Source organism: Glandiceps talaboti, chromosome 16, assembly GCF_964340395.1.
Source record: "Glandiceps talaboti chromosome 16, keGlaTala1.1, whole genome shotgun sequence".
In the NCBI taxonomy this organism is placed as follows: domain Eukaryota; kingdom Metazoa; phylum Hemichordata; class Enteropneusta; family Spengelidae; genus Glandiceps; species Glandiceps talaboti.
In genome coordinates this window covers 20,237,612-20,258,546 of record NC_135564.1, presented here as the reverse complement: position 1 = coordinate 20,258,546, position 20,935 = coordinate 20,237,612, and the positions used below count along the sequence as shown (strand labels likewise).

Here is a 20,935-nt window from a genome sequence, read left to right as displayed (position 1 = left end):
GGAATAAAATTTGTTATGCATGGCCCTAAAATACATTATTGTGCCAATAAAAAAGCTATTTTTTCCTCACTACATACTGGCTTTGTATTCATAGCACTACATGATACTACATACTGACTTGAAATTGATTGTGCTGTCTGCAACAATTTTACCAATTTAGTTAGAAGGGGTGAGGAAGGGGTTTTTTACCTACTGATCTCACCCCTAATATGTTGATTTATCATACATGTACAAACTATTGAACTGTTACTTGGCATAGCTATAGTACGAACTACATGTCTTATCAAAAATATCTTTTCTGTGTTTGTGTTTCACTTCTTCTCTGATACCTGTGACCATCACCAAGTTTAATACATGTTACCAGGCTACATGTGAAACCCCCTTTTGTCTTGCTATTGTTTTACACCATAAACTACCAAGAAAGAAATATATTCCAAGGTGAACACAATATTAATCGGATTCTCAGAGAATATATATTATGTGAATGACTGATAAACAAAGTTATAAACACAGACTTGTTTGATGATGATCTAGTAAAGGGCTATTTACTGTAGCCAGAACTTCTATAGTACTGACACGGTGCAAAGTTTTGAGGAAAATTAGATTTTACATCTCCTCTGGAATATCTAGTATCCACATTGAGTGACTGTATACTGAGTGTAAAATGTTGTCAGCAGATCATAATGTTACATTTCCTTGGTATTAGAGTGTATTTATATTCAAGGCTATCATGTTGCCAGCAATATACTGGGCAACATAGCCAGTAGTAAGTGAATTGAGTTAGTAATCTAGTTTAGAAACTGCTGTAGTACAGAAAACATTTTTATGACATTTTTTAATTTCTATTTTGAAACCAATGACATTTATCACATTTCATTATTCAAAACCTTTCAAAATTATCAGCATGGTCAATGAATGGGGGGGGGGGGAGTGGAGTTTTGAGTCAGTGCCATGATTAAACTGAACAATTATGAACAGGACAAACAAGTGCCTTGAGGAGTGCAAACATGTACATTTATGGAAAGCCGCAGTTGTGTTAAGTCTAAAGAAAACAATATATAGACTATATGATGTGAACATATCTTTATATGATGTAAACAATTCATTATATGATGCAAGTACATCATTATGTGTGACAGTTACGGACATGGGTTTACAAGTATATTAACTCCATTTATAATATTGTACTTGATAATTAGCTGAATTAATAAATATTGATAGTTCACTCAATCTAAGAGATATCCTAGAACTTTTGGTTACTAAACCATGAATATTTTGTATGTCCATGAACAGACAATCATACTTTTCATAGGGTTCCTATCTAAAGAGCTTTATACATGTGAAGCAATGGATTTGGGATAGCAATTTACCAGATACACTTAAAATTACTGAAAATGTAACATGTAAAATTAACTATGCAGTGTGCGGTATTATGCTTTGAGAATAGAGTGTATTTTTCAAGAACAAAAAGAGTGTTTCTTGTCAACAGATGGGGGGGGGTCATTGTGTTTTTTTATTTGTCAGGGGGGTTGGTTGGATTGTTTTGTGAATGAATTGCAATGGGGGTCACTATTTTTAAGTACAACATGAACAAAAAGTCACCGGCCCACCCCTGACCGTAAAAACTGATCACTCCCTAAATATCATATATAAGACCAGAAAAAAATTTAAAAAGCTGGTCAACGGGCAACCTAACCCATCACATTTGGTAGGTAGGTCGATTTCATTTTTTTCACAATGCTTGACAAGGATAAACAAACCATATATAATGATAGCAAAATAGTTCAGGTCGAGTTTAAGGACCGGTCAGTTTCTTTGGCCTGGGGGGGGGGTCCGGTGGATTGGGAGGGGGGTCACTCTGTTTTTGAAATTGGCAGTAGGGGGGTCATGTTGTTTTCAGAATTGAGGATGGGGGGGGGGGTCATTGTGTTTTGAATTGTGATGGAAGAAAAAAATCCTTTTTCTACAATGGCATATAGCCATGTCTGAAATGTGGTACATGTCAATATTTGTTCTTCTCCCTGTTTCTTACATGTATTCTTTAATATTACTTATTAGTTCAACTTCAAGCATAACTATAAATATACATATACATGTATTACCTAGCTACCACACCACATGGACCCCCACATGAGGTGGACATATCCCAGTCTCAAGTTCTTCCCCTTACTGTCAAGATGCTATCAAAGTATATTTCAAAAGTATTTCAACCCTGTGTAGTTGCTTTTTACATGTTGATGCTATCTTGTAAAGCTTGGAAATTATTGTCTGAAAGGGTCTGAATAGTCTCAAAATTGACTTTTCAGAGTAAAAAACTTCCAGGACTTCTAGGGGACACCCCCTAGGACCCCCCATAAGAGATATACATATTTCCTGCCCAAGCTTTCCTATACCTTTCACTGTCAAGATGCTATTAAACTCCTTTTGGAATGTATTTACCTTGTGTAGTCAATAATTATAATAATGATAGTGCTAACCCGGGATCTTATAAAGTAGATGCAAGACAGTCAAGCAGTCCACACTGAGTCACGATCAAAAAATACCTGTCATGTGAATATCATATATATGGGGGGGGGGGGGTCATCATGTTTTACAATTAAGTGATAGGGGGGTCAGCCTGTTTTTGGTTTCACAGATAGGGGGGGGGGGGGTCTGTGACTTTTTGTCGGCCCAATTTAAGAATCCACCGCAACCCCCCCCCCCAGGCTGAAGAAACTGACCGGTCCCTTAGATAGAACTTATTCAGTCAGCTTGATACTATCTCTTGCAATTTGTCTGCATAGCTACAGTTAAGAAATGTACATAATTTACTGTTAAACAAATGTTGTAGCTCCTCTCACCTTCTCAAAAAATGTTAAGCCTCGCCAAATGACACTCAAGTATTATTTTAGCCACCCCTTCTTTCACCTACATTACAGTGGAGATACAACCTTGTATAAAATTACTTGTATATGGTACAATGATGAGTCATCATCAAGTCATCATTGCCTTGACTCATTACATAAAATTTCACTCTCTGTGGTATATTCAGAACAAACTATTATCATGTGTTACACTAATTTATAGTAAATAATAACATAATTTCGGTACAATCATTTATGCCATCAGTGCTATGGATTGCACAGTTGGCGTGGTTAATTTCATCAGCACAGCACTAGCTTATTCTGATTTAAAATTCGTAGCTTCAGTCACCAACCCAACCCAACCCACCCCCACCCGCACCCCCAACACGTTCTGTCTCCGATCTTTGTCAATCTTTCGCGCTTTCCCAAGTAAATTTACAGTACGTGTAATTCTGTGAACACCGACGAAGTGGTACCTTTTGATTGGTGTATAGTCTATGACGTCACACATGTCTGTCACGTCATGATTGCCCTACGTGCGTATTGGAGTTCATTTCACCGGTAGACGTATGTGAGTGTTCTATCGTCGTCTGTGTGACTGTATATCGTTCTGTCGTTTATTCGTCAAGAAGTACAAAGTAACAAGACTACAACAATAAGGTAGGTTTATAACTGTGGTTCACCACGATCTGTGATCATGGATCGTACCCAAAAAGTCATGGATTCATGAATTAACACCAAATTTGATTGTCAAATAGTACTTCCGGTAAGACTTCGTAACACTTTTCAGCCGGTGTCGTCGGGTCGATGATGTAACCCAAGGTACTGATTGCCCCGATTGTCCAACTCCATGCTTCTTATTGTCAAAAGAGTTTCAAATACATAAATATGATCACTAGAAGCCCGGTCACCTTGAGCCTTGGCCACAGGCATTTGTTTCCCGAGTTATGTCTCAGAATATTTCTATCAGATTACAATAAAATGTCGATAATGTCGTTAATATTGACGTATTTAGCCAACTATATATGAAAGGGGTAAAATTTCACTTGTTTCTGTGATCGCGCAGGTTCACTCACCGCGAAAGAAGACACAAAAATACAATGTTTCCATCAGTTCAATGAAATTGATTTTTCATATATTTTAATATTTTGAAAGAGTTGTGCAAATTATGAATAATCTGATTACAGTAATCAACAATTATTCCATAAATATCAACTGAAAGGGAACTGAAATATAATTATATATATTGTATAAAGCACAGTATTAAACACAGTGTTACCCATCTATATAGTATGTACTGTGTATACATGGTATATGTGATTATTGTGTCCGGGGTATCACTTCATTTACATAAAATAGTATTGACATGTAGTATACAAATTGTCACCACATGTAAATCAGAAACAGAGGGTCTCTCCAATGGCTATGGTCAGAAGTATAGCAGTATCATCAAACTGATAAATTACGACCAATGGACTACTTCTATTTCTCATTTGAAATCTTCTCCACATCTAGCATCTTCACCTACCTTGAAAGACAACACAAATGTAGACCTTACTTCTGAGAAAGGGTGTTGTACTTACTATTATGGTAATTATGAACACAGCTGTTGGATGTTTCAATTTGGTATGATAGTAACATAGATGCATTAGATCTTCTAGATCAATAATGGTACAAATTTTATCAGCAAGTGACCAGCAATGAATGTTGTAATCAGAACACCATTCAATTACTGTCCCTTGCACCAATCACTACTGACACAATATCCAACTTACTGTACTGGGAGCCATGCCATCTCTTGAAGCACACAATCCGTCTGTAAAATACCTAGAATTTTAGCATTCATTTAGCAGTCGCTGTCCTATCAGGTCCCCAATTATCAGGTCCCCGGGTTATATAGCTGAGTTGACTATTAATTTAGTCAATGATGGCACATGAGACTTTACTTGTGTGTCACACAAAGTCATGAAAGTCTTTAATTCTCGTTTATTAGTAAGGCTGTATATATGTGTGTATATTATGTGTATATGTGTATATTATGTATATATGAATGTATTATGTGTGTATAATATTATGTGTGTATTACATGTATATTATGTATACTGTAGTGGTAGATTTATGTGTGATGCAAATGATGTGTGAGTTCAAGAAATATGTCGTGCTGACATGAACGTTGGTGGCTCACTGTCTGTAGCCCAAGACTACCGGATGGTACATTGTAATTTGTTGCAGTCGTGGAGCGTGTTCACCCATACCACTTTCCCTGACACATATATTTAGATGAGATCATTGGAAGGTTGCAGACATAAGCATTTGCCCTAGGGTGACCTGTTATGAATTGTATCATGTTTACAAATTTAATAATGTCAATCCTTCTATGATTACAGAAAGAAACAAACATTAACAAATTAAGATGTCAACTGAAAAAGTGACAGGATATGAAATAGAGACAGGTGGTAGCAAGTTTTGGAGGAAAGCCAAGGAGGATCCCTTTGTACCCATTGGTAAGTGTTGAAGAGATTTTATAATCAGAATCAACTGCTAAGCTTCTGAAGTTTTCCTTGTTGTAATGATGGTATCACCTCCCCCACCCCCTCATAGTACACCATCATGGGTGACACTGACATGGTCCATGTCAGTGTCACCCACATTTTAAACATTTTCTAAAGACAAGAAGAGGGTGACTGAGTATTTTAATTTTCATCATAGACACCATTCATATGGCAGTATGATGCAACCTAAAAATACCAGTGACTATTGTGTATTGCAATATACATAATATACACAATATACACAATATACACATAATATTAAAACGGATGAAAAATACCATCAACCTCAGCAGTGAAATACTGGGGAAAAAAAGTTTTCAAAAGATATTCCAGTACTCCCAGTCTGACTTCTGATTCTGGGCAAAAATCAACTTCCAAACCCCAGGGTTCTGAACAGGCAACCGCTGGTCACAGGTTAAAAAGCTATCTTTCTGAACAGCTCACCAAGTGGTCAAAGTATACAATCTTTTATCTTGCCATTGCAATACCAAGACATTCAAAAAGAAAATATGTATGTTGTTTGACCCAGGGCTCCCCAGCATTACTTTGTTGAGATTGCCTCCACTACACTCATAAATAGAAACTTCAATAGACAGTAGAATCATTGTTTACAAACTATTATCAAGTATACTTATGTATGTCCCATTTATTACTTGCACTTAGAGTGTGTGTGTGTGTTGTGTGTGTGTGTGTGTGTTGTGTGTGTGTTGTGTGTGTGTGTGTGTGTGTGTTGTGTGTGTGTTGTGTGTGTTGTGTGTGTGTTGTGTGTGTGTGTGTTGTGTGTTGTGTGTGTGTGTGTGTGTGTGTGTTTGTGTGTGTGTGCATACTAATGGATGGCACTATGGTGCATACCTACATACAAATGAGGGCATGGTCGCTCATACATGAAAGCGTGTGATTGCACCATCTTTATGGATTTTAGCTATTTTTGGATACACATATGTAATAATAACAGAACCCCATGTTATGTGAGTTCCATTGTGGGTACTCAGGGATATTTGCACTCATGCTTGAAGTTTTTCTCATGAAAATACAGTCACAGAGAACACTGCAAGCACTCTTGTAAATACCCTGAGTATGCGACATTTGCACTCACACATCATGGGGGGGGGGGGGGGGGTTCTGTCATATTACAATTCACAAAACTGATGCTCATTCCTCTACTTTGTGTATCCAGGTATTGCTGGTCTCCTGTTAACCGTTGGATGGGGAGCCATCTCATACAGAAGACATCGGAAACAAGGGATGTCCACGTCAATATTCCTCATGAGATTTCGTGTATTTGCACAGAGTGCTGTCGTAGGATCCATGACAGTTGGAGTGGTCTATCATCTTTATAGAGACTATTTCAAGAATAACAAAGCTGGAAAAAAAACATCCTAAAAGAAACAAAAACTTACCAAAGGATCAAGCCTTCATACATGTACATTTTTAGTCTGATGTTTTAGCAGGGTAATGCCCTTGATGAAAAAGGATAAAGTATTTTGTATTTAATGACCTGTATTGTATTTAAGATATTTTTTAAAATACGTACAGAGGATATAAAGAACAAGATGAAGTTGTTTGCTGTGTTGATTATTTATATGAGAGAACCTTCATTATGACACTTCAAGCATGATGATTGGCTAATTCAAGTCTCTTATCTTCAATCCTATTTGCTAACAAATATCACATGATGTAATGCATAGTTGGGATTGGTTAGAGTTCTTCCAATCATTTGAAAGTAAATTTTGAAGAGGCTGACCTTGATTATGTAAGTTTGTAATTATGATGGAAACATAAAGATGGACATAAAGGGAAAATATTATGACAAAGACAAAAAACTTTGGAATAGAAATGCAACTACGCTTGTATATGAATATTCCCTGGCCCTCAAAAGTAAAGGGACAATTTCAAAAATTTACATTGATATTTTACATGACAAGATCAAAGTGTCCTGTCTAAGTTTGTACAAAATTTGGGTTTATGTTAATATGAGAATTGTGTCAAACTACTCAGGATTTGTTTGTAAAATGAACCCAGTTGTGTTGAATTTAAAGATTTACTTGTTATAGGTAGTGCTTTGCCCAATCAAGCCTGTACTGATAGCAGGTATGTCATGGTATTCAATAGATATACGTAGGGGAAGACTACATGTAGTTTGATTGGTCAGACTTGACATGACATCATTTTGACTGTGATTGTCAGCACAGCCATTACTATGTACTATGAATACAGGCTTGTAAATCAGAGTCTGCCTGTAAACAGACAATGTTTTACTTGCACTATGATATCTCAGATATTTTAAATCTCACCAAGTTTTAGTAAATGACAATTTGACTTTCAAAAGAACAAAGGATGTTCATGACATAAAACCAAGTTTCAAGTAACATTGAACAATGTTTTGTGTAATGTAACAGACTTACTCCATCTGTAAGCAGGACTACCATTCGGGGTGCTCAGTCATGTAGTAGAGCGCCACCAATGGTCCGTCTGTAAACTATGTTGATGAAAATGTTACATCCAACATATTGAGTAAGAGTAGTCAGTTTTATGACTACATTTGTAGAATCTGATGTACAGTGCTGGAGAACAGCTTTGAATTGCATAAGACTAAAATAAACAGAATATAAACACAGGTATTAAAACATTTTTTCGGTAGTGCTGTTGTTTTTTTATGCTTTTTTTAAAATGACAACCTTGGTCAGTAAAGTCAACAAGACTAAATTGTCATATTTTGATCACTGATAATGATACACACAGTCCGGAATATTTCTCCATCAGGATAATTATCCTGATAGGGATAAAGACATATCTTGATTGGGTATCTGGGTTAGGATAATTGACCTTTGAAAGTTATGGTGCATGTAGCTACAAAATGGTGCATATTGATAGAAGTGTGTATGCTTTCTACTCTCAAAGACCAATGAAAATGTCAGGGGTTGAACAAAGATTGTCCAAATGTCAGGGGTTGGACATAGATTGTCCAAATGTCAGGGGTCAGACATAGATTGTCCACACATTGATATATCAGGGGTCGGACATAGATTATCTGAATGTCAGGGGTCGGACATAGATTGTCCCAATGTCAGGGGTCGGACATAGATTGTCCACACATTGAAATATCAGGGGTCAGACATAGATTGTCCAAATGTCAGGGGTCGGACATAGATTGTCCAAATGTCAGGGGTTGGACATAGATTGTCCAAATGTCAGGGGTTGGACATAGATTGTCCAAATGTCAGGGGTCGGACATAGATTGTCTGAATGTCAGGGGTTGGACATAGATTGTCCAAATGTCAGGGGTCGGACATAGATTGTCCAAATGTCAGGGGTCGGACATAGATTGTCCAAATGTCAGGGGTTGGACATAGATTGTCCCAATGTCAGGGGTCGGACATAGATTGTCCCAATGTCAGGGGTTGGACATAGATTGTCCAAATGTCAGGGGTTGGACATAGATTGTCCCAATGTCAGGGGTTGGACATAGATTGTCCAAATGTCAGGGGTCAGACATAGATTGTCCACACATTGAAATATCAGGGGGCGGACATAGATTATCTGAATGTCAGGGGTCGGACATAGATTGTCTGAATGTCAGGGGTCGGACATAGATTGGCTAAATGTCAGGGGTTGGACATAGATTGTGAAAATGTCAGGGGTCGGACATAGATTATCTGAATGTCAGGGGTTGGACATAGATTGTCCAAATGTCAGGGGTTGGACATAGATTGTGAAAATGTCAGGGGTCGGACATAGATTATCTGAATGTCAGGGGTTGGACATAGATTGTCCAAATGTCAGGGGTTGGACATAGATTGTGAAAATGTCAGGGGTCGGACATAGATTATCTGAATGTCAGGGGGCGGACATAGATTGTCCAGGACAACTTTTCAGTACATGTGCTTGAAAAAGTTCTGAAAATATTTTATCTGAACTAATGTTTTATTCGTGAATCTTGACTGGAAAAACTTTATCCCACTCAGGATCACACATTGTAAAACCAATGATATCGGTCAGCAATGTAATTCAAAATTGTTTTATCACATTAGGGCTAAATATGGTAAGTACATTTCATGGTGTTATCCTTATTTGGAGATATTCCTGATTGACACATACATCACTCATGTCTAAGGATTTTGATGAGACAACAACTCAATGTATAAAGTGCTTTTAATGAAATTACTTGTAAAATGAGTTGCTGAAGTGTTATAAAAATATATCTTGTACAATACGCTGTGAAAATATCTAACTGCTGTAAAACCATAAAGCTAAAGTTTGCTGCTGGAAAGTAAATAATGCCTAAAAAAATAAGAAAAGAACACAAATTGGAAAGAATACAAAGTTAACTGGAACAAAAAAAGACTTAGGTATAATCTTACAAAGTCTGTAGGACACACCGTGTCTTGGCACCATAGCAACCACAAGAGAAGGACAATGAGGGTGGAATGATACGGCATATCTTACAGTCCTAAATCTTACATAGTTTGTAAGGTATGTCATGACAGTGTGCCCTCACACATCAGTCAAGCCCTTTCACAGGAGCAGGTCAGTGACTGACATGATGTATCTTACAGTCCCAAATCTTACACAGTTTGTAAGGTACACCATGACAGTGCGCCCTCACACATCAGTCAAGCCCTTTCACAGGAGCAGGTCAGTGACTGACATGATATATCTTACAGTCCCAAATCTTACATAGTTTGTAAGGTACACCATGACAGTGCGCCCTCACACATCAGTCAAGACCATTCACAGGAGCAGGTCAGTGACTGACATGATGTATCTTACAGTCCTAAATCTTACATAGTTTGTGAATGTTACATAGTTTGTAAGGTACACCATGACAGTGCGCCCTCACACATCAGTCAAGCCCTTTCACAGTATCAGCTCAGTGACTGACATGATGTATCTTACAGTCCCAAATCTTACATAGTTTGTAAGGTATACCATGACAGTGCGCCCTCACACATCAGTCAAGCCCTTTCACAGTATCAGCTCAGTGACTGACATGATGTATCTTACAGTCCCAAATCTTACATAGTTTGTAAGGTATACCATGACAGTGCGCCCTCACACATCAGTCAAGCCCTTTCACAGTATCAGCTCAGTGACTGACATGATATATCTTACAGTCCCAAATCTTACATAGTTTGTGAATGTTACATAGTTTGTAAGGTACACCATGACAGTGTGCCCTCACACATCAGTCAAGCCCTTTCACAGGAGCAGGTCAGTGACTGACATGATGTATCTTACACTACAGTCCTAAATCTTACATAGTTTGTAAGGTATGTCATGACAGTGCGCCCTCACACATCAGTCAAGACCATTCACAGGAGCAGGTCAGTGACTGACATGATGTATCTTACAGTCCTAAATCTTACATAGTTTGTGAATCTTACATAGTTTGTAAGGTACACCATGAGAGTGCGCCCTCACACATCAGTTAAGCCCTTTCACAGGAGCAGGTCAGTGACTGACATGATGTATCTTACAGTCCTAAAATCTTTCATAGACTTATAAAAACATACACTGCAAATAATAACAAATAATCACAATGTGAAATCTTGTCAGTTAAATTCACTTTTCAACATTGACATTACTTATTTGACTGATTTTATCCTAAAAGGTTATTTTACAAAAGTTTCTTGAATTTCTCAAAATCAAGTCTGTTATCACACATGGTAACATTTTCATATGACCATAATGGTTGCTTTCTTTTCATGATTTAACTTGTGTATCTAAATGTATACCATCCTGTACTTTGATGGTGATTTGTTTGTAATACTGTACACCTTTCAACTTGCCAATCAGTTGGTAGTCTAGTCCAGGTGTGTACTTCAGTCAATTCTAAATACACACATGTTGTGTAATGATGGAAAAATATTCTGAAAAAATCGTAAAATTTTCTTGTACTGAAAACAGTATTGAATAGAAATTTGCATATGATTCTGAATGTGACTTTTTTATCATCTCAAGCACTAATAAATATTTTACTTGTTTGTTATAAAATCTATCACTGTGTTTAATTAATTTATCAAGTTAATTTTCATATAAATATCCTTTTCATATTTCATCTAAATTTTCATCACCTTTTCTAACATCATTTGCAAATTTCATCATACTTGACCTTTGCCTGCATGATTGGACAGCTTTCCTAACTGTATTTCTTATTATATTATGATAAGTACACGAAAGAGATTTTGTCATCATTTTCTAACCAATCAGAATGGCCCTTGTAAAATATTTCATGTCATACCTTGCATTGACCTTTGACATTGAAATCCTTCATACTATGCGTACACCATAGAGTTTCACTCAAAATCCTGAACTGAACTGAGTTTTAAAATATTACAATAATGAAAAATTGCAGAATTTGAAAGCATTCATGACGAATCAAGAATACTAAAATCTTACATGATCATAGTTTCACTCAATTTTTTTTTTGACATATAAAGAACTAAGGAAATAACGCCATGGATAGTCTAAAGGCTATCTTGAGCTTTGAATCTGTTCACCATGTCTAAAGTAATGAGAAGTCATGAACCAAGAGTTGTTCATAGTATACAATGCTGTGTGGGTGGCTTTGTTTGAATTTGAAATTTCGTCTCAGCTTGTTCCTCTAGACATGGTGCAGGTTACCTTCAGATTCAAAGCCACAGATAGCCTCTAGACTACACCATGAAAGATAAGTGTGACATTTGAAGTATTTGCATTCTTACAACGAGGAAGGACCAGGTAAAGAAGTGGTATGTTGACTACCAATATTAGTTTGGCTGACACACATTATAGTTCATTTGATTCAAATAATTTCCTACTCTATACTAATATAGGATTTCGTTTGACAATATCAGAATTTGAATAAAATTACTGAAAAAATTGTGCAACTAGTATTTAAATAAAAATATAGATAAAATAAGATAAGCAAGTAATTCATTTACATTTTATGAGTGCTCAGCACTATATTTAGATATATTATGAGAATGATAAAATAATCATCTTTAGTTTTCATTTTACTATAATCTTTGTACTAATCTCCAATATATAACATAATTTGTTAATGAGTGCAATTATTATAAGTGTAAATGTGATACATGCAATAATTACACTGGAAAGGACATTGTCCTGGAATCTCTAATATTAATTCAGTAAATCTTAGAAATACTGCAATGTGCCTTGTACTTAATTAACCCTTTTATCAGCTCAAGGAGAAACCTAAACAGAATTAATGTGAAATGTAATAATATGTTGCTGTAGGATACAGCTGTGCATGATTTGATTAATTAGTTATTACTTCCTATTAAAGTTCATAAAAACTGGGTGCTAGTTCATGCATTGAGAACGGAACTTGAGGTATAAAATACATTCCAATATGGCACGTGTTGAATACTTGTAACTCTCTCTCTCAAGCACACACACTCTAAACTACTCATTATATGTATAAACACAATAATGTAGCAAATGTTAGACAATGTAGCAAAAGTTAGATAATGTAGCAACAGTTCATGGAGCAAAAGTTAATGTAACAACAGCTAATGTAGCAAAAGTTACAAAATGTAGCAACAGATAATGTAGCAAAAATTTGATAATGTAAGTACAAATATAACAGTGAAAATATAAAATATCAAAATATCCTTCAAAAGTCAAAAAGTTATAATGACTGTTAGCTGTCTTTGGTATTTTCCTTTTGATAAAACTAAATAAACTGCAATTCTCTTGGCATACACTGGATCTAAACGTAAACCTGTATTGTCTGTTGTAAAACATTTACACTATTAGCAAAAATGGCAGACATCAAAATTTGAAATGTACTACACACAAAAAAAGAAAAAGTTATGGCTTTGGACATGGAAAATTCACAAACAAAATGGCTGCCAGGCAGCCATATTGGATCGTATCACGACGAAAATGGATATACACATGTATGTCATAGAACACTGTCCTAATGCCAACTTTGAATGAGATCTGTTCAAGCATGTCTGAGTTATGGCTTTGGACATGAAAATTCACAAACAAAATGGCTACCAGGCAGCCATATTGGATCGTATCACAATGAAAATAGATATGCACATGTATGTCATAGAACACTGTCCTAATACCAACTTTGAATGAGATCTGTTCAAGCATGTCTGAGTTATGGCTTTGGACATGAAAATTCACAAACAAAATGGCTGCTAGGTGGCCATATTGGATCGTATCATGACAACAATGAATATGCACATGTATGTCATAGAACACTGTCCTAATACCAACTTTGAATGAGATCTGTTAAAGCATGTCTGAGTTATGGCTCTAGACAGGGAAAATTCGCAAACAAAATGGTTGCTAGGCGGCCATATTGGATCATATCATAAAACAAATTGACGTGCATATGTATGCCATAGTATGTTGCCCCTGTACCAAGTTTGAAAAAAATCGGTCCAGGCATCTCCAAGAAACAGCTGCGGACGGACGGACGGACACACGGACGCACGGACTCACGGACAGACGGAACCCAATCCATAAGTCCCCGTTCCGGACTTCGTCCGCGGGGACTAAAAATACTGAAGACAGTATAAAATTCTGCAGAATAATGTTCTTCTGGAAATTGCATTTTTATATTCTTGTACTTTTTGCTAAACATGAAGCCTCTGTAATTTCTTGATAAAATGCCGTTCCTATGGTCTAAGTTGTGATATCCCTATTCCATTGCTATGGTCTAAGTTGTGGTACCTTTGTGGCATGCATCATGCAGGTTTCACTATTTCAATATAAAGTCTATATTCAGCAGTGAGGAAATATTGGTTTATTTCTTTCCGGAACCAGCTGCTTTACGACTTATTTTCTTGGACTTGTCAATTGTCTTGGGAGGGGGTGAAGTCACTGCCTGGATGTGTCTTCCATACAAACTGCAAAAAATAAAGAAATTATCAAATTTTCAGTCTGAGAGGTGTCAAATAATTTGAAAGCAGTATCAACTGCATATTAAACCAGTAAGAGCTGAAAAATTACTCTGTGATAGAAACTAATTGAGAAGTATAATGGTTTGTTTCTGACACAGATATTTAACAACAAATATGGCTGTCATTCGGCCATACTTTATTTGGTCATAAAATAAAGTGGCATGCATGTCTCACATAGTATGCTACCTTCCTTTTGGTTGAAATGAATTGGTGCATGCCAGAGATATCTGGGTGAACGCATTCACACACTCATGCATGGATGGACAAACACACGGATGGACACAGAGGGAACCCAGCATATAAGTCCCCTCCAGGTGGCGCCCATTGGGGACAAATTATACAGACTTTAGCTCTGAAAGAAGGTGGGTTGAAGGGCCATGTTTCAATCCCAGGTTCTCACATTCCTGTTATCTTATCAGTGGAGCCATAAACAATACACATGGTTATTCTTTTATTCTGCACCAAACTTTTGTATAGGTCTCCTGGCAAACAACCAGTTTTAATACCTAGATTTTATTCCTAATGTGAAGTGAGTCTTCAATAGAGAATATAGTGTTTATGGTTCCAAGAATTAATCGGACAGTACAATATACGGTAGTTACTTTGGAATGGTAAATTAGAAATGAATGTGACATTATACGGTAGTTACTTTGGAACGGTAAATTAGAAATGAATGTGACATTTCAATTCATCTTCTTTAGATCTTGATCACGCAATGATTTAATTATTCATGTCTTTCTCCACAACTGGTGAAATAATTCTTGAAACATCTCCTTTTCATCAGATTAATTTATTTGGAATGTGAAAATGCTATATCACTATATGTACATAATCATATTTAGTCTATGGTCAATCAGTTCTCATAACATTTTGAACTACAGTCATACCTATCTTAGCAGCCACTCTCTCTTAGCAGCTACTTTGTGGACGTCCTGTACAATGTTATGAGTAAACCACTCTCCATAGAACAGCCACCTGTCTCAGGCAGTCAGTGGCCACAGGTAACCTGTCCCATTTGTTGGTAAAGTCATGTATTTCCATTACTAACATACTCTCTTACACAGTCAGTGACCACAGGTAACCTGCTCTATTTGTTAGCAAAGTCATGTAGTTTCCTTACTAACATACTGTTAAAACGTGGTCAGTGGCCACATGTAACCTGTTTTAGTTGTTAGTAATACCATGTATTTTCATTACTAAACATACTGTAACAACTTACTATTTATAAGTATCAGATCTGATGTAGTCAAAGACATGTCCAATACCAGCCTGGAACTGGTCAGCTATAGGTGCAGCCCATGGATTATTTTCACCTTTAAAGACACGCCTTTCTCCAACAAGATCAAGATTACCTAAAAAACATACACAAATTTATATTATTATGTATCCTTCATGACATCATCAAGTCTAAGATATTCTATCACAGTCTTCAAGAGCAGAATAAGAATTAGTTATCAAGTCTAAGATATTCCATCAAGGCCTTGGAAAGCAGTATAAGAATTAGTTATCTCAGCTTGTAAAACATAAACCAGTATAGGTTAAAGGCCTTGAATCTCTTAAGTTAAGAGAAATCTTGAGAATTGAAGCCACAGACAGCCTCTAGACTAACACCATCTCTCTCTCTCATGCAAAGCTTATCCTATTCTTTAAAGCGAATGCCAAATTTTTGCCAACATTTCATCAGTATTGTCAGGGGTGCACTACAATGGTCTATTGTCACATATCTTAGAAGACACAATGTTGATGAGATGTTGACAAAAAGTTGAGATTCACTTCCAAGAAATATTTTGACTGTGAATAGAAATTTTCATTGGTAACTATGAACCAAGAGTCTGTGAACATTCATTCTCATAATACTACAATGTTGAATTTCCTTGTTAAATGCCAGTGTTAATGTATCAGAATGATCTCAAAATTTGATTTCAAGTATGTATGATGTAACAAGTAAATAGCAACTAAGTCTTGGGGTTGTAAGTAGGAATGGTACATTACCTAACTCTGGTGGCAGTACAGTCAGTCTGTTTCCTTGGATGTGAAGTTCTTTCAGTGTTCGTAAGTCACCAATCTGTTTGGGCAGTGATGTCAAATCGTTGTCTCGAAGTGCCAACTGTGAAGAAAAACATCAAACATACTTTGAGACTAATCACACCTGTGCATCAAATAGTGCAGTGGTTTATGTTGATTGCTACCAATTGCTACCCATATATGTGTTGTACATACTCACTTAAACTTAGGATTAAAATTTAGGTAGGAAAAACAATTGTCACTCACAGCTATAGAAAAAGCTGACCCAGACAAAAGGAATGATCCCATATAATCCTTAGAGCTCTACTGATAAGATATCACTAATATGATAACCTGGGATTGAAACATGGCCCATTAATAAATTCAATGACCGAATCCTTCAGGTTTTTCACATTCAAGAAACAATTACTTGAATTGATATTGTGTGTACTATAGATGAGAAACTGTTATACAATACAGCTACACGTTTCTGTGCAAACCTAATGTAAAATTTTGAAAAATATGAAAAGAATGCTATTTTTAACCTTTCTTTCTGTACTCATTTATTGTAGAAGTTCTTTTCTATTTTGTACTTTCTCTCACAAAATCAGCCATGATTGAATTCATTAAGTTCTGCAATACATTACTACTATGGAAATCAAGCTATAGGCACACTCAGATACAAAATATAACTTTTGCTGTTGCATATGGTAGATTCTAGACGTGAGTGATAACAGTGCCTTGGTTATGTGGATATAATTACTCTGTAATCAAGATTATAGTGTAAACACTGAATGAGGTTGAATGTATGACCACTTTAGAAAAACTTATCATCAGAGATGGCACCCCACTGTGAGTGTAATTACATCAATGTCCATTGATAACTTATATCAACATGTGCCAACATTACTTTTAGTTGGTATCCATCGTAGTGTGCCTACAGAGTGATTTCCACAATAGTATTTATTAACTTTGCTGATTTAATAGTAGTTTGGATACTTACAATTTGAAGTCTCTCAAGATTGGAAATCTCTTCTGGTATGGTTTCAAAATCATTGTCACTAAGGTACAACGCACGAAGAGTTTCTGTCAACAAAAAGGATGTTATCTCTTTTACTTCAATGTTCTTTAAATTTCCAAACCAATGGTCAATGAATAGTCTCATAAAAGGTCTTACAAAAGTACATTTTTTTCGATCTTTTTTACTTTCCATTTATTTTATAACAATATAGTATCACATCTGGCATGTTCTCTATAAGTTCTATCTATTGTTAACATCCAAAAATGAGCACTTAATTAAAATTTGTGTGTATTTTTGACTTTCAACAAAAGGGCTTCATTGACTGCAATTTAAGAATGATGGCAAACCACTGTATGCTTTTTTGTCTCCTAATTTTCTTGCATGTAAAAGCCAATGGCCAATTAATATACAAAATTCATTCATTCGTTCATTCATTCATTCGTTCATTTATTCATTTGTTCGTTCGTTCGTTCGTTCGTTCGTTCGTTCGTTCGTTCGTTCGTTCGTTCGTTCGTTCGTTCATTCATTCATTCATGGCATTCATCCATCTGTAATGTGAGCAAACAATATATGCCACACTTGCATTCACAAGTCATGGGGTTCTGTTATATACCTGTAGTTGAAAGGCCTGGGGTTGAAGGGTGGGAATGGGGGTTAGACAAAAAGACAAGTAAATGTTCATATTTATCTGTTACTTTTCATATATTGGTATATAACTACATCTATTAATACAATTATGACATGCAAGTTTCTTGGGTTATTTCACGAAAAGTCAAAAAAGTATTCCAAAATGGATCCAGGTAGCATCATATACGGCAATAGTTTTCAATACATTTTGTAAACACTCACCTATGAGGAAGAAGTTGCCAGGCAAATTATGTTCATTCAGGTTATTGTAGGTAAGATCCAAAATTTCCAATTTAGGGAAAGCGCCAAACCCTCTAGGAAGTGTTGACAGTCTGTTTACTCTATAGAATAAAGAACAGTATGATAATGATAACGTAGTTATCACTATGGAAACAAGTAATTATCAACCTAAGACAGATACAAACTGAAACTGTTGTAATTGTATGTAGTAGATTAGACTCGCTCACAGAGTGGCTACACTTCCACTAAATTGTTCATTCATCAGTTTGACTATTTACTGTATTTGTAAGTCTAATCTCATTGTATGGTATGCCCTCAACATTTACTTAAGAATTTCCACAGACAGCAAAAACCCACTCATTGAGAAGCAGTAGTGGCTACTTGCACAGTATCACTCAGTATACCAGAGACACTGTCTTTCTATTACTATCCGGCATCCATCCACAATAATGCTATAGTTTTACTTTGTATCTATGCTAGTGTGCTGATGGTTGATTTGTTACAGTCATAACATATCTATCTTACAAAACAGACCCCAGAAAACATTGCAAAATTCAAAATTTACATTATTCTACAAAAAATTGTTTTACCTTTATCCAGGTTGTTTAATCAGAACTCACATCTCATTCAAATGAAACAAATATCAAATAATAATAACTTACCCAAGATTGAGTATTTTTAGATTTGGTAGAGTACTTAAGTTGGTTGGAACCTCCTCAATGTGGTTATTAAATAAATTCAAAGACTCTAGATTCTGTAACTCTGCTATACTTGGAGGCAACACTATGAAAACAAACATACAAACAAACAGAGAGGTGAAGATCTAAAAGGGCATCTTATCAAAGCTACCATTTTGGGGGTTATGGTAGTTCATTTGCATAAAAGGTATTTGAAGTATTGGGCTTACTGAATGGAGAGCAAATGTAAGATGACTCATTAATCTTGGCTACTTCATATTTAGGCCAAAAAAAAACCAGTTTCATATTGTCTTTTACGTTGATGTCAGTTTCTACATCCACAATTTCTTGTGAGACTTCACAATTTTCACAATTTTATTATTTTTTTCTTGTTGGCAGGGAAAAAGTAGGTGGGGGTCAGGTAACTGGAATCAAACAATTTTTTTAGGCCTTTGGGACCAAGAAAAGTCATTTTCACTAGTCTGGTGTTACATGACCTCTCTAAAACAGTTACAAAAAACTGACAAATCTGACTTACAAGAGGAGTGTTGTACACTGGTGTGGGGCATTCTGGGAAATGGACATATGTTAGCCAAAATTAGGAGCTTCAATTTTTGTTATCACAGCTGGCCTAAGCATTCATTTTTATTCATAATTTGCAAACAAAAAGATTATTGTATTTAGTTATTTGAAACTGACAAGATCTTCAGCAGGAGATTATCTTCTAAAGAAATTTGTTATTGTGCTTATATCTAAACTATACAGCAGTCAAAACTTACCAATAATTCTGTTGTGACTTAATGATAACTTTGTCAGCTGCCTCAATGACACTGTCAGAAAAGAAAGGGGGTAAAGTATCGGTAAATATTCCAAGTGTGTCAGGAAGTAGAAATAATTTGAATAAAGTCTTTCACTGATTAAATCTTTACACTTTAAGGGTTGTAAATATTATTACAAAAGTTGACTCTGAGTTTGTCAGTAATTATTGTCTTTCCTGTGATAATAGAATTCATAGACTTATTTTGGTGTTACTATATACCTAGACATTCTCAAAGAATGAACAGATGTACTGAGTTTCTTGAGATAGTAACACCAAGAAAAATGTCTGGGCTAGAAAATAGTCATTCAAAAAAGCACAGTTTCATATATACATACATGTTACTAGTCCTGCTTGCATACGGAGGAATTCGGGACTCGATTCTGACAATTGTCCCTCCTAGTCCTGCTTGCATACGGAGGAATTCGGGACTCGATTCTGACAAGTGTTTAGAGTCAAGTCAGTAATACAGACTCGTGCACCGTCATGGAAGCAGGACTAACATATTACATACTAACGTATACTAACGTATGTAATATATATATATATATATATATATATATATATATATATATATATATATATATATATATATATATATATATGAAACATAATAAATGACTTTGGTAAATTACAAACGGGAGTGCATAGTCTAAACAACTAAATTATACCACTTTATTTCTTGTATGATATTACATGTACCCATGGCTACACCAATGTTTAGTTTCGACTAGGTCCGTCTACAACTGACCTCTGCTCTGCTGGATATCAATACTATAGTGATATACTGGGTCGTATCCTGAGATCTTATAAGTTATACAGATGTATTAATTTCAGTATTTCCTATAACCGTTTGAATGACCCTTAATACGATTAGCTAATGCTTCCACAAGTATTGACTTGATTATGTTTGAATAACAACTCTACTCGTCTCTTCAAAGTTTTTTTTTTACTCAGAATGGAAGTCTCATTGAAATGTCACTTGTCAAAATATTACATTATTATTTAATTTTTCACTTACACAGCCCAGGGATGTCCATAATATTGCTGATTCCTTTCTCAGTGAGGTCCAGTTCTTCTTGATTGTGCTCCTTTGCATCTTCAACATGTTTCTTTATGGATTTTGCCATTTTCAGGTTCAAATAAGACAGGAAAACAATTGGAAGAAAAGTTAAATGTCTGGAGTGTCTGAGAGGATATGGATCGCACCCTAAAAAGCAGGAAGTAAAC

The 20,935-nt window shown here is 35.9% G+C and overlaps 2 protein-coding genes across 2 annotated transcripts; one reads left to right on the top strand and one right to left on the bottom strand.

Moving 5' to 3' along the window:
• The first annotated feature begins 3,344 nt into the window (after positions 1 to 3,344).
• On the top strand, positions 3,345 to 8,024 carry LOC144447241 (HIG1 domain family member 1A, mitochondrial-like). Its single transcript, XM_078137143.1, has 3 exons — positions 3,345 to 3,503; positions 5,231 to 5,347; positions 6,573 to 8,024. Exons 2-3 carry the CDS (start codon positions 5,257 to 5,259, stop codon positions 6,776 to 6,778), a joined length of 297 nt encoding a protein of 98 aa, XP_077993269.1. The 5' UTR covers positions 3,345 to 3,503; positions 5,231 to 5,256; the 3' UTR covers positions 6,779 to 8,024.
• A 1,522-nt stretch (positions 8,025 to 9,546) lies between these two features.
• On the bottom strand, positions 9,547 to 20,908 carry LOC144447302 (ras suppressor protein 1-like). The gene is made up of 8 exons (XM_078137232.1): positions 20,727 to 20,908; positions 19,668 to 19,718; positions 18,874 to 18,994; positions 18,194 to 18,312; positions 17,327 to 17,409; positions 16,312 to 16,426; positions 15,539 to 15,671; positions 9,547 to 14,265 (listed from the first exon to the last, which is right to left on the bottom strand). The coding sequence occupies exons 1-8, from the start codon at positions 20,833 to 20,835 to the stop codon at positions 14,163 to 14,165; spliced, it is 834 nt and encodes a 277-aa protein (XP_077993358.1). The 5' UTR covers positions 20,836 to 20,908; the 3' UTR covers positions 9,547 to 14,162.
• Between the last annotated feature and the right edge of the window lie 27 nt (positions 20,909 to 20,935).

Coding starts and splice junctions, on each gene's coding strand:
- LOC144447302 (XM_078137232.1), bottom strand. CDS start 20,835: ATGGCAAAATCCATAAAGAAACATGTTGAAGATGCAAAGGAGCACAAT. Junction 16,427..17,326: donor ATCTTGAGAGACTTCAAATT/GTAAGTATCCAA, acceptor TTTTCTTCACAG/TTGGCACTTCGAGACAACGA. Junction 14,266..15,538: donor AGATCTGATACTTATAAATA/GTAAGTTGTTAC, acceptor TATTTTTTGCAG/TTTGTATGGAAGACACATCC.
- LOC144447241 (XM_078137143.1), top strand. CDS start 5,257: ATGTCAACTGAAAAAGTGACAGGATATGAAATAGAGACAGGTGGTAGC. Junction 5,348..6,572: donor GGATCCCTTTGTACCCATTG/GTAAGTGTTGAA, acceptor TTGTGTATCCAG/GTATTGCTGGTCTCCTGTTA.